We start from the raw sequence: 17,428 nt of genomic DNA on the forward strand, positions 1-17,428 counted from the left end.
AACGCACTAACTCAAGAATCAGGCCGTGTCGGGGGGAACGTCTTCTGGCCGTTTATCTCGCCTGCGCTGTCCTCTCAGCCTGCTCTTCCGTTAAGAGTGTTTACATTTGGGCCAAAGCTTGGGCTTGAGGAGGACTCACTCCTTTCCGACGCCGGCCATTGTGTGGTCCTGCCTTTCTTCCGGGAGGCTGCGTCCGCCGCCGGGAAGTACCGTTCTCGCCGGTGCCGGTGTTCCCTGAAAAACCGCGTGTTCTGAATTAGTCTCCGCCTTCCCTGGGTGGGAGCAGGGGGAGCTCTGCGGGGCCCCGGCGGTGGTGCAGGCTGTGGTAGAATTGGAATAGAAGGCCCCGCGCGACCCCGCCCTCGACTGTCGCTGGGGACCTCATGGGGGTCCACGGGCTGTGGAAGCTGCTGGAGTGCTCCGGGCGGCAGGTGAGCCCGGAGACGCTGGAAGGGAAGATCCTCGCCGTGGGTATCCTTAACGTGTTCCTGGGCTCCGGGATTCGCGTCGGGTTTTTACTCCCTCGGGGCTTCCCTCTGGGCGCAGAATGGTGTTGGTCAGATGACAGTCCCACTGGGGGTGGTAAGAGCATCCCTTTCACGACGTCGTCTCTCTCTGAGTGTCTGCTGGTCCCCGCTTTGCAGTCACGCCGCGCTGGGTTGGAGTCCTCGGGTTTGATCACTTAGGGGCAGAGTTTTACGCCGCTCTGTGCTTTCGTTCCCTCGTCTGCAAAGTGGAGGTGATAATCGTAGCTACGCACAGGGTTGGTGTGAGGAATAAAGGAGTTATGTAAGGAAAAGGAGCTTCGCTGACATTGCACAGCCTCAAAGTATCGTCCCTCCTGGGAGGTCAGCACGGAGAAGGTGAAGCGGACTCCCAGCGGCAGTTTTGCCTGCTGCCCCGAGTCCTGCTCCGCTCAGGTTCGTTAGGAGGATAGCGTGGGCAGGTGTTTGACCTTTTTTCTTTTTAAAAAGTAATTTATTATTATTATTTTTTTTTATTGTGAGTTTTGGAGTAGGAAATTGATGTACCACACCGGAAAGATTTCAAAAGGTCCACAATGTTTCGTTTTGTTTCCTCCCAGCCTCTGGGATGGACTTTTAAAGGACTGTCATTTGTGTATGCGTCTGGCTGGTTTGGTGTTTTAGGAATTAAATGTTTTTCTTCTTTATCAAAATATGTGAATACTGCCTCTGCAATTTTGGTCATTTTTTATTCATTAAACCTTCTCCTCCATCACCTCCTCCTCCTTTTTTGAATGGCTGTTCTGTTCTGGAAGCTGGTGGTAGCTTAGGCCAGTTCCCTGCGCGCGCACCTGTGAGCCTAGGAGTTCATGAGCGAGGTGGAGAAGAGTGTCATGCAAATGATTGCTGTTGGTGGTAAATGCAGTTTAAGAATAGGTGGGATTTCTGCGGAGGGAGCCACTGAGAGAGGAACCATTATTTGGTATGGAGACAACTTATACATAATGGGACACTGGTCATTTTTCAAAGAAAGTTAACATGGTGATGGTATTTTCTTCGGTGTGAAGAATCTTGAAATACATCTATAGAGTTTTGGCTTGTTTGAAAGTTTTTATGCGTGATACCTTGTGTAGGGAGAGGAAAAGTGTGTGTGGGGGGGGGCGGGGCACATGTGCTATTGCTGCCCTCTAGTGGTTCTTCAAATCCCTGCTTTCTAAAGATTCCTTTTATAGACCTGTATGTGAAGGAAAGCCCAGTTTTCAGTAACAGCAACCCTTCAAACCTCAGCAAAGACTTAGGCATTTTATGTTGTAACCCCGATGAAGAATGAGTAATTTCTAAAATCTTTAAGATGATGCATGAAGTTCAGCATTCTAATTTTTTAGGAAGTTGTCCAAAGTAAGGAAGTTAAAGCATTTAATTTAAAATTTGGATTATCTATTTTTAGATGACTCAGGAGCTCTTTGGGGACATGAAGTAATTTTCATGAGGTTATTAAGTTTTTCTGAAAGAACAAATCATTTAAAGAGGATGTCAAAGATCTTCCAGTGATAATTACAATCTCATATGTATTTATCTGTATAAAATATATATGTAAAAATACTTGATTGCTGTTTTATAATTGGTTTTGCTTTGTTTCATTTTCATGGGAATTCGAATTCAAATATCTGATCTATATCCCATTTTTTGCCTTATTTGTTAAGAAATTATGCATTACATACTAGGTTCATAACTTACTCTTGGATCCCTAAAATGTATATTTTTAACCCATCTATAGGCGAGTGTCTTGTTTATTTATACAATCTAGGCCATCTAGTCTGGGACTCAGGATGGAGCCGTGGGTCAGCCTGCACACATGGGGAAGGTGTGGTGTGGGGTGCTGAGGTAGCCTGGGGAGCCAGTATAGCAGGAAGAGGGAAGGGGCCTCCAGGAGAACTCTGCTGAAGTCGCGCTTGAGTGGTGAGTTAGAGGAGGGGACGAAGAGACTGAGAGCGGGAAAACCAGTGTCACCACGTTCCTCTTATGGACAAATATGAAATAATTTGGTAAGAAGAACTTTTTACAAAAGTTAAATATAAGGAAGCTCCAAGGAAACATTAATTCCTTATAATTACAGAAGAGCTAACTATTGTTAATATTTTGGCATCTGAACTTCTAGTTTTTTGTATTTAACATATCACATGTTATAAAACGTAATTATGCATTCCATAGTTTTGTAACCTGTTTTGTGTCCCTTTAATATTTTGTGACTGTCTTTCTTATCACTGTAGATGATTCTGTAGCTTCCTTTTTTGAGGGCTATTTGATATTCCAGCAAATTGGTATATCACAATTTAGTTTAAGTAAAGACCTGTTGGAAAACTTTTACATTGTTTCTCATATTTTCATCACTGCAAACATTCTTAGAAGTAACTTTTTTTGTAAATTGGTGATGATTTTCTGATAATTGTCTGGAGATAGAAGTAGTAAAATAGAATGCTAGTTTTTACATTTTTTTTCTGTGAATTGCCAAATTAGTCACCAAAGAGTTGTGATAATTTGCTAAAATTCTGTAGAGCGTATTAGTTTTTTTAAAGAAGCAAGTGTTTGCAATTAGATTTTTTATTTTTATTTATTTATTTTTTTAAAGATTTTATTTATTTATTTGACAGACAAGTAGGCAGAGAGAGAGAGAGAGGAGGAGGCAGGCTCCCTGCTGAGCAGAGAGCCGTATTTGGGGCTTGATCCCAGGACCCTGGGATCATAACCTGAGTGGAAGGCATAGGCTTTAACCCACTGAGCCACCCAGGCGCCCCTGCAATTAGAGTTTTTAAAGGACACATCTGTTGATGTAACGCTGTAGTCTGTGAAATAGTTACAGGGATTCAAATAACGTTAACGGATTTTAGTCAGATTCCGTCAGGGCTTAACATTTTTCCAATTCCACATGAACTGTGATGAGGACTTAGTTTTAATGTTTAGATGATATCAGTTATTGGGAAGTTGAAATCACGGTGATGAGGGAAGAAATGCCAAAATAGTTTCCTTTAACAATTCTACCAGATATCAGCATTTGGTTAAACCAGGCACTGAGAGGAGTCCGGGATCGCCATGGAAACTCAATAGAAAACGCCCATCTTCTCACTTTGTTTCATCGGCTCTGCAAACTCTTATTTTTTCGAATTCGTCCTATTTTTGTGTTTGATGGGGATGCTCCACTGTTGAAGAAACAAACCTTGGTAAGAATCATGTTTGTTTGTTTATTTTTCTTTCTGCATTATTAGAAGGAAAGAAAACTTCATGTAGAATTTTAATTTTCTCTTTAGAATTTTGAAAGCCAAGACTTATTTTGACATATATCCAACTAAATTTCAACTTTTTTTAGGTTTATCTTCAACAGTCACACTTCTTCCTTTAAAAAAGGATTATTTGTGAGACTACGTCCTGGGTGCAATGATACAATTCAGCTTTTTTAAACTTTTTAAATTTTTTTATTTTATTTTTTTTTTAAGATTTTTTTTTTTTATTTATTTGAAACAGAGAGAGAGAGAGAGATCACAAGTATGCAGAGAGGCAGGCATAGAGAGAGAGAGGAGAAAGCAGGCTCCCCGCTGAGCAGAGAGCCCGATATGGGCCTCGATCCCAGGACCCTGAGATCATGACCTGAGCCGAAGGCAGAGGCTTAACCCACTGAGCCACCCAGGCGCCCAACTTTTTTTATTTTTAAAAAAGATTTTATTTATTTATTTGTCAGAGAGAGAGCGCGAGCAAGCGAGCGCATGCACATAAGCAGGCGGAGTGGCAGGCAGAGGCAGAGAGAGAAGCAGGCTCCCTGCCAAGCGAGGAGCCCGTGCGGGACTCCATCCCAGGACCCTGGGATTGTGACCTGAGCCAAAGGCAGTGGCTTAACCGACTGAGCCACCCAGGTGTTGCGATACAATTCAGCTTTTAATAGAACTACTGAAATTTTCTCTCTCTAATAAATAAAATCTTAAAAAAAAAGAAAAAAAATCCTACTAAAATTCTTAATATTCGGAGTTTTCCTTGTAGATATCTTCTTAGGTGTCCTATGTATGTTTCAGCCCTGCTGCTGAGCATGATAGCCTGTTGGGGAACATGCCTCCTTGAATCTGAGATCGTGGGTCTTCAGTGTTTAAAGAGTAATTGGATTTTATGTGGTGCTAGATGTGCTAACGTGGATTATTGAGGAAGGAAATTGTCCAGGATATAAAAGAGTAACATTGAATTTCTTTATTCTGAAAGTAGGTTAAAACAGTGTTGGAACAAAGTTGTGAACTTTGGAGTAATTGTGTACCCCCTCCAAGCGACAGCACCCATTTGGTTGTAGGACTGTTACGTGTTGAAAATGGCAGCCCATCACTTCATAGTCACAGACATTGTCTAATTAAGTAAGGATGTAGGGTAAAAGTAAGGATCGGTAAATGCTGGGGGACATTTGTTCCCTCAGGAAAAGGTCTAGACTTGCCTGTTGCAGTTTTGAATTATTAAAGGCACATTCTACCAGGTACTCCTTGGAAGGAATAGACAAGAAAAAAGAACTCCAGAATTTATTTATCAACAAGGAAACAACATCTCCCCACTTCCCCAGCCCCACCTAAAAGGTGTTAGCTAACATGACTGTAGTAATCATTTTGTGATATGTAAATGTACCAAAGCAACACGTTGTACACCTTAACATGTTGTACACAGTGTTATAGGTCAGTTATATCTTAATTTAAAAAAAAAAAAAGGAAAAGAATGTTTTGTTATTTCTTCCTTATATTCCACCATCAGCATGGAGAGGGTTTGATTTTTTCCTAAATGGACATTTCTTACAAGAAGACACTTCTAATACATTTAAGAATTTCTTTCTTTTTTTTTTTTTTTTAAAGATTTTATTTATTTGACAGAGAGAGAGAGAGAGATCACAAGTAGGCAGAGAGGCAGGCAGAGACAGAGAGGGGAGGAAGCAGGCTCCCTGCCGAGCAGAGAGCCCGATGCGGGGCTCGATCCCAGGACCTGGGATCATGACCTGAGCTGAAGGCAGAGGCCTTAACCCACTGAGCCACCCAGGTGCCCCTACATTTAAGAATTTCTTATGATATAATCTTAAATGTTGAGGGACATAGTGGCATATAAGTAATGTATTCTTTTATTTTTATTTTTATGTTTTGTGGGAGAGAGAGAGCTAGAGAAAGAGCAGGGGGAGGGACAGAGGCAGAGGGAAAGAGATTTTCAAGCAGACTCCCCGCCAAGCATGGAGCCCGACATAGGGCTTGGTCCCATGACCCATGAAATCATGACCTGAGCTGAAGTCAAGAATTGGATGCTTGACTGACTGAGCCACCCAGGTGCCCCAAGTAATGTACTTTTATAAAGACCAGTATCAGAAATTGGTTTTGGCACAGTAGTGACAATTTTAAAGAATACATTAATAATCCCTTTTAAGAAACATTTACTTAATTACATATTATTAAGTTATAGGCTTCTTGGGGACATGAAAGTCTATTTAAAAGAAACTGAAAGTAAATTAATAGTTTGTCAAATACTGTCCTAGCCCGTCCATTTAGTGGAGGTAGATGGAGACTCCATGTTCTTTACGTAGCAGAAACCTGCACATACCCACTGATATGACAGTTGGGAGGAAATACTAAAGCAGTCGTAGCCTGAAAACTCAGACAAACCAAATGCTATGGAAAAAAGTCACAGAAATGTTTTTAATATACTAATACCCTGAAACAATCCTGTGTCCTTTGTTTTCACAGGCTAAGAGAAGGCACAGAAAGGATTTGGCAGCCACTGACTCCAGAAAAACTACAGAGAAGCTTTTGAAAACATTTTTGAAAAGACAGGCTATCAAAACTGCCTTAAAAAGCAAAAGGCAAGAGGCAAATTCCATTAATTTTAAAGATTAAAAGCTTTTAACTTTTGCCTTGGGTTCTCGTGGTTCCCTTTCCCTGATTTTAACTCAGCAAAAAACACAGTCAGAGGGGTAAGTGGGCTGTCCATTTGACCCAGTTCTTGGAAGTTGTGCAAATTCCCTGTTCGGTGAGAGTCAGCTTAGATGCGGAGAGAGAAAAGCCGTAGTGTTATGTTGCCCACACTTTGTACTTTTCTAAGGTGGATCTCCCTGCCTGCAGTTGAGGCCCTGGCTGAGGTGCGGGGAGCCGCAGTGAGCTTCCTGTTTCTCTCGAGGCCTCGCTGGTTTCCCACAGCAGCGGCCTGGGCAGCCGGGGCAGCAGGGAGAAACCTGCTACAGCCCCGTGTTTTTCCCCTTCTCACCCCCTCAGCAGGGCTTGTGTAATGAGTGGGGGAGTCTTCCTCACTCAGCGTCCTGTTTCCCATCACCTCTGCTTACCTCTGTGTGTGCTTTTCAGAGGTGAAGCGCTCCCCAGTCTTACTCAAGTTCAAAGAGAAGATGACATCTATGTTTTGCCACCTTTACAAAAGGAAGAAAAAAACAGGTAAACGTTTAACTATTTAAAAAAGTAATTGTGTTTTCAGACAGATTCAGACCTATGTGTTTTTAGCTACATGGTAAGGCATGTGGGAATTAATGCATCTGCAAATGTAGTCTCGACACCTTTTAGAGTGTTTTTCAAACACTAAATTGTTTTGTAACTCACTTGTCCTTGTGTTTTGGTAGTTTGTGCTCTTTTGTCTCTTCATTCTGCAGACCCTGTGGTAGCACCATTCGTGTATGATTCCTGAAGCTAATGGATTTTCACGTTCCACCCGTTGCTTACACATGCTATCTCTGCCTGTTTCTTAGCCTATGTCTTCTGTCTCTCACCAGCACATGGCGAGACCACACACAACTTCCTCCTTGCTAAATCCAGGAGACACTTTGCAGACGTCAGCTTACTGTACTTTTTAGCTGCACATGACTCAGCACCTGCGTTATCCTGCTGTCTGGCTGTCTGGGAACCTCTCTGGCTGCTCTTTCTCAGGCTCCTCTGTGGACTCTTCTCTAGTTCGCTGTTCACTCTCAACTGCTTCTGTGGCTGAAATGCAGGCAAAGGGCCTGGCAATGTGTCTGTGCCCCCACTTGCCCACATTCCTTTCCCAGGGGCTCCTGAGACACCAAGTGGCTTCTGAATCAGGCCAGTTCTGCTTCATTTCATTGCTACCTTGAAGTACCATAAAGGCTTTCACACTTCTTTCTTTGTCTTTGTCTTTGCTTTTCCCCGTTTGCTGGAACTCCTACTCACAAAGTTCAGTCTCTGCTTTGTGGTGTAGAATCTGCTAAAACCCAAACCTGATAATGTCATTTCAGAGCTTGAAACACTTCCTAGCTTTTTACTTCTTTAGGATAAAATTCTTTAGGATAAAATTTTAGCCCCTTAATCACATGCTTCTCCAACCTTACCAGGCCCTCTTTATGTCATTATCAGGCCCTTTTTATGCCATCTCCAGGCAGGCTTTCTTTCTCTTGTTTCCAGATGTTTATAGAACACAGAGTTTCTGCTTGGAACACTTGTCTCCATGAACTTTCCCCAGACCCTACAACTAGACCTCTCTCTTATTTGCAGCTAAGTCCAAGCAGTGCAATTGCCAGAGATTCCAAGAAACTTTACGGACCTCCCCCTGCACCCCGATTAGAAAGGGGTGACTCCCCTTACTGCACTTTTAGCATTCTGATCCTCCCTTGTGGTGGATGTCATCAGATCATATTGTAATCGCTCCCTGGCACGCGTCCCCTCCCAACTGTGGGAATAATGACAGTGTGTTTCATAACATTTGATTCACCATCGTAGCCCCTAGAACTAGTGGCCCCTTGCCTCCAGAGATACTTTTATAAGTTGTCATTAAGTCATAGATACTGTAAATATATGCTTGACTTTCAGTTCAGAAGAAGAAGATGAAAGAGAATGGCAAGAAAGAATGAGTCAAAAACAGGCATTACAGGTACTTAACGTAATTTTTGAATTCAGAGTATATTGTTATTTGAAATGAACAACATGAAAATGAATAAATGTGGTATGAAGTTCCTGGTAAAAAACAGACACACACCTTCTTTATTGTGCTGTGTGTATATGTGTGTGCATGTGTATATATGTACAAATACCCAGGGACCCATACACATTTGTATGGCATTTGCCTTTGTGCGTGTCTAGATATCCAAAACAAGCCATCTTTCTTTTACAACCAACCAACTAAACAATAAGTAAGTATAAATAGTAATATGTACTTCTATAAAAATGCAGAAAACGTACCACCTATAAATAACTTCAAGTAACATTTTCATATGTATTAGCCCATTCTCCCCCCACCCCTTATGGTTGAATATCCATGTGTGTATTTTAGTACATGTATGCATGTCAGGTGTACATGTATGCATATATATGTAAATGTATGTCTGTGCTTCTGTTCCAGTTATCCATTGCTGTGTCACGTGGTGGCATGAAAATGGTTGTTATCATCCTCTCACTGTTCTGGGGATTGTTGGGCTCAGTGAGGCAGTCCTCTCTGCACGGCTCCCTTGTAAATGCAGGCCGATTGTAGCTTGGGCTGGAGTCCCCTCCAAGGCTTCCTTACTCCCATGTCTGGTGGTTGACACTGGTTGTCAGAACACCTGCCTGTGGCTTCTCCGTGTGGCTTGGGCTCACTCATGGCATGGTCTTGTGTTCCATGGACAGGCATCCCGAGAGCAGGTGCCGGGCGGGACCCCGTAGTCTTTTCTAGCCAGCTTCGGATGTAGCACAGACCCCCTTCCTATGTATTCTGTCTGTGAGAAGCTGGTCAGTGAGCCCAGCCCTTAATTAAGGGGGGGAGGGATTAGATGGAAAGAGGTGTCAGAGAACCTGTGGTCCTAAAACAACCACCACACATATTTTAATGAATGACATTTGTACAAATTGAGGTGGTACTGTAATATACAAGTTTTTAGAGTTTTTTTCAAGTTTTTTGAATAGTGGATGATATTCTTTGATTCCCAAGTTAACTGGTTTTTTTATGTTCCTAATTTGGTGCATCTGGAGAAAGACTTGAGCTCCAACCTCAAGATCCTTCAACTTGTAGAGGTTCTGCATTTTTAATTCAGGAAATGACAGCAATCATGGTAAAGACTGTGAACATGGTAAAGACTATGAACATTTTGGTCAGAAAGACCTGCATTTAAGTACAGGCTCTCCTGTGCACTAGCCATGTGATCTTAGACAAATTAACTTCTTAGGCTTTATTTCCCATCCCTACCTCCTTTTTTTGTGAAACAAAAATCATAATGATGCCTTCCTCAGAGGGCTTTTGGAACATTAAGGTGTTCCCTTCGTATAGGGAAAGCACGGGGTGTTCTGAGCATGACTGGCCTATCCTAAGTGCTGGAGGGTTTGCCCATATACATACAACATACCTACCTACAGGAAAGCAAATTGTATTACTAATGAAGAGTTTTAAAGTACTTTCAGTAATTAGTTAAAGTTTAGAAAAGGTTTATCCTTTTTTTTTTTTTTTAAGATTTTATTTATTTGACAGACAGAGATCACAAGTAGGCAGAAAGGCAGGCAGAGAGAGAGGGGGAAGCAGGCTCCCTGCTGAGCAGAGAACCCGATGCGGGGCTTGATCCCAGGACCCCGGGGTCACGACCTGAGCCGAAGACAGAGGCTTTAACCCACTGAGCCACCCAGGTGCCTGTTTATCCTTTTTCATGCCTGTGAATTTCTCACTTGTCTTCACTTTTGATTATAGGTTAAGAGTAAAACAAAACTCATTACAAGAATTACAGATATTTTTCAGATTCCTAAGGCTCATCCCTACCTTAGGGCTCTGGTACTTGCTGTTCCTGCAGCCTGGGATGTCGTGATCAGTCTCGCTGGTGTCTTTCAAGTCTCTGCTCACCGTCATTTTTTATTCTTATCAGATTAACCTGCTTTATTTTCTTGTTCATTTGTTTATTTATTTGGTTATTCTATGTCTTACTCTACCCCTAAGAGTAGGGACTTGATCTGGCACGATATCCTAGCACCTAGACCAGTGCCTGGCACATTAGGGGTGTCTGATAGGTGTTTTTTCTTTTGAGTGAGTCAGTGAATGGATGGCTATATTCCCTAATCTGCCTGTTTACTGATACCTGTTGCAGATTATGTACAACTGGGTTTAGTCTGTTTTAGATTTTGTAGAACTATCATAAGTTCAATAAACTTACATCAGCAGTAAATATCAGGGTAAATAGAGTAAGTGTACACAATGTAAATTTCATGGTTACGTTTTTACTCTTTGCAGGAAGAGTTCTTTCATAACCCTCATGCCATAGATATTGAGTCTGAAGACTTCAGCAGCCTGCCTCTTGAAATAAAGCACGAAATCTTGACTGACATGAAAGAATTTACCAAGCGAAGACGAACCTTATTTGAAGCAATGCCAGAGGTGAAATATACAACAGCACATTAATGCTTAGAATGCGCTTATGCTTAGAGCTTCAGCAAAATTTTTTATTAGAAAAAAGGAAATCGATAAGTATTACTTACATGGTCTCTGTTTTGAGTAAACGTCGTTTGTGTCTCAGAGATCCTGTGAAGCATCATATATTTGTAAGTTTGAACTTACTATGTTTCTTCAAAGAAGCCTTTCGACTTTCACTTGAGACCAGGTCTTGGGTTGCCTGGGTGGTTCATTCAGTTAAGGTTCTGACTCTTGATTTTAGCTCAGGTCATGATCTCGGGGTCATGGGATTGAGCCCCTGCTTCGGGCTCCATGCTTAGCGTGGAGTCTGCTTGAGATTCTTTCTCTCCCTCTCACTCTTCCCTTGCGTGTGTCTCTCTCTCTTTCCGAAATAAAGAAGTCTTAAAAAAAAAAATAAAAAACACTATAATAAAAAAACTCCTGTTCTGTGTTCTCATAACACCCTGAAATGTCTATGGTTCTTAGCATCCAGATGTGCCTGTTTTCCTCACTTCTGTATTTTCAGCACCTAGTTCAGTATCTTTCACATAGTAAGTGCTCAGTGTGTGCTTAGGGGTTCAATTCTTAGGTTAGTTCATGAAAGTTTTTTTAACCCATAATATACCTTGTCTGAAGATTACTAATAGTAATATAGACTCTAATCTAACTTAAAATTCCAGGTGTCTCTTTTTTGGGTGCAGACCTCGAAATGCAGTTGGACCATCACCTTCCCTCTTCCTCTTTCTAGACAGTGGCCATAGGGAATTGAGTGGTAAATTCTTCAACTTGGAGCATCTGCTGTTGGCTCTACAGCCACAGAAACTTGGAGCAGGTGGTGTGCAGAGTTGGGGTCAGGCCTTGTCTCCTGATCATGCTATACCATTAATTACTACTACTTTAAGTAGGTGAATGAGCTTTGTTTTCCTTTCTATTGCTACCACCTATTCTCATGCCATTCTCTAATTCACTGTAGGACAGAATATATGTTTTGTAGTAGCATTGTTCCTAATGAATGGATGTAGTGTTTTTTTCCTACAAACTTTTGAACGTTTCCTAAATTGATACCAAAATATGAAAAAGGCAGACAGGTCCTATTTCTTTCCCTATCAGTCCTTTGTTTTTCCACGAACAATGTGTGAATATAGGAAAATGCTAAGGTGCACAGAGTGATATAGGAAGGACAGAGGTAAATTCATTTTCATTTCAGGGGAAAAAAATCCAGGTTTAGTATGTATATCAGGCACTTTATTTCTTGAGTATGGAAGGCTCTCTGGCTGGCCTTTGAGGAAGTAGAATTTGGGTTATGTAAACAACATTGGGAAGGCATGGGAAGAAGGGAGATGGTCCCTAATGATTTGCTCCCTTTTCTCTTCCCATCACCATGGAGCTTGGGATCGGTAGATGGTAAGGAAGAGGGTAGTGTGGCTTAGCAGCCCATGGAACCTATAATTCTGATAGGGAAGGCAATGTCTGAGTCATTCATGTTGGACCTTTGTATCATCGTACACTGGGCAAATCAATATTGAGAATAGTAAGGATGGTAAGTAATAACTTATAGCAATAGAAACAGTGTAGGATTGGCAACCTGTTTTTGATTCCACGTCTACTACTTACTAGCCTTGTAACTCTAGTGAGGTTAGTTAACCTGTTTTTCTCAGCTTCTTCATTTGTAGACTGGAAATAATGACATATGTCTCATGGGGTGGTTGAAATGAAATGGGATAATACACATAAAAGCTCCTAGAAGAATGCCTTCATTGCAAATGCTTTATAAATGTTAATGATTATCATTAATAATTGTGATTGCTATGAATTATTAGGTGTCTTTATGGGTCAAGGACCGTGGTAGGCACTTTATTTGGATATATTTTTCTTAAGATTTATTTATTTATTAGAGAGTGCGTGTGGGAGAGCATGAGCGGGGGGAAGGGGCAGAGGGAGAGAATCCTCCAGCAGACTACCCGCCCCAAGTGTGGAGCTTGTCTAGATTTCACAACCCATGAAATCATGACTGGAGCTGAAACCAAGAATTGGATGCTCAACCGGCTGGACCACCAGGCGCCCCACTTTACTTGCATATTTACTTGCATTCCAGGAGGTTGTCTGTTTATTAAGCTGTAATCAAAATGTCACAGTCCCGGTATGCATTACTGCCTAATAAATGTTTTTTGAGTAAATGATTAAGTCACAAACATTATCCATGATTTCTTTTGCCTAAGTCTTTTTGTTTTAAAGGTTATTTTTTTAATAAGGCAGCTAGTTTTTTCCTAGTTTCAGATTTTACTGTTATAATATGAAAATGTCTCCAGTGGAAAAAAAATCAGTTGCTTTTTGTTCCTTCATCCTTTGGGAATGTTATCTATGTGGGAATATTATCTGTATTTAATACAAAAAAAATAATTTCATTTATTTTATTTTAGGAGTCTAATGACTTTTCACAATATCAGCTCAAAGGCTTGCTTAAAAAAAACTACCTAAACCAACACATAGAAAATGTCCAAAAGGAAATGAATCAGCAACAGTCAGGACAAATCCAAAGGCAATATGAAGAGGAAGGGGGCTTTTTGAAGGAGGTAGAGTCAAGGAGAGTAGTCTCTGAAGATACTTCACATTACATCTTAATAAGAGGTATTTAGTACCATCACTTACCTAATGGTTAAAAACCAAAAATAGGTTGTATCTCTGAATTCTAGGAGCTACCACCCTACTTATGTAATAATAAAGCTATATATATAGCTATTAATGGGTTACCTGCTGTTGTACCAACCCTCTTTGTTTTTATTATTTATTTAAAATTTATTTATTTATTTACTCCCAGTATAATTAACATATAGTGTTATATATGAGTTTCAAGTTTACAATATAATGATTCAACAATTCTGTACATTACTCAGTGCTCATGTACAAACCAACTTTAAAATTAAATAACAAATTAACTCTTAGTGCCGTTTAAAGGAAAATTTATAACTTCCTGCATGAGAACCAGTGTTCTTTTATTCATCTTACTAGAAGTATGTTGTTTCACTGTAAAACTACATAATGAGAAATGTTTTAATTTTTCTTAAGGTATTCAAGCTAAGAAAGTTGCAGAGGTGGGTTCAGAGTCTCTTCCTTCTTCCAGCAAAATGCGCAGCTGGTTGTCTGACGTGAAGTCATCTCCATGTGAGGCACTGAAGCCAGAGAAGGAGCCTGCCGCTACCCCTCCTTCTCCAAGAACTTCTCTGGCTATGCAGGCTGCCATGGTGGGAAGCAGCTCAGAAGAGGAGCAGGAGAGTGAGAATCAAAAGCAGTCTGATGTGAAGAATGCACCTGTGTCCCCGCTTACTCTCTTAGCTATTCAGAAGGTTCTCGACGATGATGAAGACATGGAAGCACATGCTGGAAATGACGTGCAGATAGGAGGGTCAGCAGTGAAAACGCTGCTTGGGAACAGTTGCCACGAAGAAGCTGTTGAAGGCCTTAAAGAAGGAGGTGGAGAAGGAATGCTGTTGCCAGCAGGACCCCATCTGACCCATGTGAACTCTGCTCATGAAACCAGCCCTGACACCGGCAGGAGGCTGGCAGACTCAGCTCATTTGTCCCTTCCCGTCTTCTGTCCAGGCAGTGAATCTAGTGTTCCAAAAGAAGAAATGTCACTTATTCGTGTGGTGAGTGAAGCCTTTCAGAAAAGCTGTGAGTCTACCGTTAAGGAGAGAAAAGACCCCATTCCTTCAGAAAGCACAGTGGTGATGCACAGCGATGCACCTGGGCTCCAGAGTGGGAGAGAACGGACACCAGTACCTTTGATGCGTTCAAGTTCTGTATCAAGGAATGAAACATACACCAAAGAGCCTGAGCTACAACCAGACCTTTGTCCATCAGGTGGCAAATATGATTCCTCTGTTCTTTCAACTGATGATGAAACAGAAGGTGAAAAAAATCATGTTTCTGAAATCATTGACACTGTCAGTTTGCAAGAAATGAGTAATACACAAAGTATCCCTTCAGAGATAATAAGTAACTTGGAAAATGCAGTATCCTTTAATTCTAAAGAGAATGAGAATTTCCTGAAAACCGTCCAAGAACATGAGACAATGGACTCTGTAGACCAGGACTTAATTTCAGTTCCAAAGTCCATGGAGCCAATGGAAATAGACTCTGAAGAAAGTGAATCTGATGGTAGGTGCTTGTGCTCTTCCAGAGATACAGAACTTCCTGTAGAGTTTCACATCTCCGGGAACGGAGATCCTGCAGTGTAGTCTAGTTCCCACTTTGTTCAGATGATGAACTAGGAGCCCAGAAAGGTGAAATGACTCTCCCAAGGGCACACAGCTGGTTCTTTGTGGTTTTTTTTAAAAGGGGGAAGTATCAGTTGGAAAAGGTAAAAGTGAGTCTTCTAGTTTTTTTAACTTTTTGTTTTGAAATAATTACAAATTATTTAATAAAGTTGAAAGAATATTACAGAACATTCTGGTTCCTTCACCCAGTACCTCAATGGTTAGCATTTCACCATGTTTTCTTTATCATAGCTCTTTATACATATTTATATACATGTACATGTTTACTGTATATTTGCATCTATACAGACTTTTTTTTTCTTTTTAAATATTCTATTTATTTATTTGGCAGACAGAGATCACAAGTAGGCAGAGAGGCAGGCAGAGAGAGAGAGAGGAGAAAACAGGCTCCTCTCAGAGCAGGGAGCCTGATGTGGGGCTCGATCCCAGGACCCTGGGATCATGTCCTGAGCTGAAGGCAGAGGCTTTAACCCACTGAGCCACTCAGGCACCCCACTATACAGACTTCTATATAGTCAATTCAGAGAATTATTCAGATTCTCATTATTCAGATTATTCTTATTTGTGAAATTGCCTACTTATTGAAATTTATTTATAACCCCAGAATCAATACTCAGAAGTAATATCTTTGTGGTCATTCATGGACCTGAGTAAAGTGGCTAGAAGCTTGAATTGCCAGTACTGCTCCCAGCTAAGGTTGAGCAAGGTGTCACTCTGCCTTGTGTTTTAGCTATCCCACTGAGGTGACCAGAAGGTGAATATGGGAGAGAGCAGTGCGGTCTAGATCAAGAAACTCTGGCTTGGGTTAATTGGATGGGGTTTGAATCCCAATTCTGTCACCTGTTGGTTGGTGGGGCAGCCTCAGGCAAGTCTCTTTAACACTCCCAAATCTCATTTTTTCCTTTATAAAATAAAGAAGTTAGAATTTACCAGGATGAGTTGTTTGTAGGATTTATGATTATGAATATATTTATTCTATGAACAAGGACGTATATGTGGATTCATTGTTCACAGTGACTTTATAGAACACACTGCTGTGAATAACAAGAATTGCTTGTACACACACACAAGCTAACTTTTTTCCTGATGTCTGCTGAGTTTCTTCATTCTAAAGTTGCCATTTCCTCTTTGTAATTAGTATTTTACGGAAAGGCTGTGTAAATATGTTGTTCCTGAGCAAACCTTTGTCCACTTATTTTAGCATTCATTGATGATTTTTACCTAAATAAATGATCACTATGGTGGTTGCCAAATGGCAGTTTTCTAGTTCCATTATTCCTTATATATTTTTCAGTTTACATCCTCTTATAAGGAAGTTCTTCCCCTCTTCCCTGTTTACTACTTTTTTATATCATGTGGATTCAGGAATTCGTATTTTATTTAGTGATTTATGATGCTTTTGTACTTTATGGTTGGAATTGCCCTGGCTTTGGTCAGTGGGGGCCCCTCTTCAGGCTGGCTTCTGGGACTTGACAATTCCCCCTTATATGTTGAGCATTTCTTTACTTTCTGGTCAAGATGTTCCAGATTTATCTTATTCTTGCCCTGCCCTGCCCTGTCCCTGGATCCAGCTCTAGTTCCCTGCAATAGAGCATGATGTTTAGAAACCAAGATCTGGTCCCTGAGTGTGCTCACTGGTACTGGGGTGTCATTGCTTCAGGCCCTCGCAGGGACAGAGCCAGGAAGTATATTTATGTATATACCCACAAACATGTGCACACACCCACCTGTATTTACTTCTCTACAAATACATATCTATGTATAAATGTTTCATATATAAAAATCTATTGAGTTTGTACTGATACTGATTCCAATCCAACATCACAGATTTCCTTTTAGCCTCCACTTTTGTTAAAATTTTCCTTCCTAACACTGAGAAACCTTACTACCATTGTCCTATCGACTTATTACTTATTCTTTCTTAATTTGTAACCATCTCCTGGTCCCATTGGTGTTCTCCTTGGTCCTGGCTATCTCCTTGGCCCCAGTCCCCACTCAGATCTCCAGCCCACTCTGTCCTGATTGCATCCTAAAATTCATGCTCCTCCACCTGAAGCAAAAGAAGGGAATCAGGGGCGCCTGGGTGGCTTAGTGGGTTAAAGCCTCTGCCTTTGGCTCAGGTCATGATCCCAGGGTCCTGGGATCGAGCCCCACATTGGGCTCTCTGCTCTGCAGGGAGCCTGCTTCCTCCTCTCTCTCTCTCTGCCTGCCTCTCTGCCTACTTGTGATCTCTGTCTGTCAAATAAATAAAATCTATAAAAAAAAAAAAGGGAATCAATTTTTTTTTTTTTTAAAGACAAGACAAGACACAGGAGAGGAGGGAAGGAA

At 41.2% G+C, this 17,428-nt stretch overlaps 1 protein-coding gene across 6 annotated transcripts in view; it reads left to right on the top strand.

Moving 5' to 3' along the window:
- The first annotated feature begins 3 nt into the window (after positions 1-3).
- Positions 4-17,428, top strand: part of ERCC5 (ERCC excision repair 5, endonuclease) — a 30,213-nt gene continuing 12,788 nt past the window's right edge. For 2 of the 6 annotated variants that reach the window (XM_047720356.1, XM_047720354.1), the window contains exons 1-8: positions 5-471; positions 3,507-3,682; positions 6,209-6,324; positions 6,821-6,907; positions 8,291-8,351; positions 10,665-10,808; positions 13,244-13,451; positions 13,890-14,981. In XM_047720356.1, the coding sequence (XP_047576312.1) occupies positions 384-471; positions 3,507-3,682; positions 6,209-6,324; positions 6,821-6,907; positions 8,291-8,351; positions 10,665-10,808; positions 13,244-13,451; positions 13,890-14,981 (1,972 nt within the window). In that variant the 5' untranslated portion in view covers positions 5-383. Of the gene's footprint in view, positions 472-3,506; positions 3,683-6,208; positions 6,325-6,818; positions 6,908-8,290; positions 8,352-10,664; positions 10,809-13,243; positions 13,452-13,889; positions 14,982-17,428 lie in introns of those variants that run through there. The other 4 variants (XR_007125705.1, XM_047720353.1, XM_047720351.1 and 1 more) reach the window with 4 other exon arrangements.

The sequence above is a fragment of the Lutra lutra genome, chromosome 3, assembly GCF_902655055.1.
Source record: "Lutra lutra chromosome 3, mLutLut1.2, whole genome shotgun sequence".
NCBI lineage: Eukaryota > Metazoa > Chordata > Mammalia > Carnivora > Mustelidae > Lutra > Lutra lutra.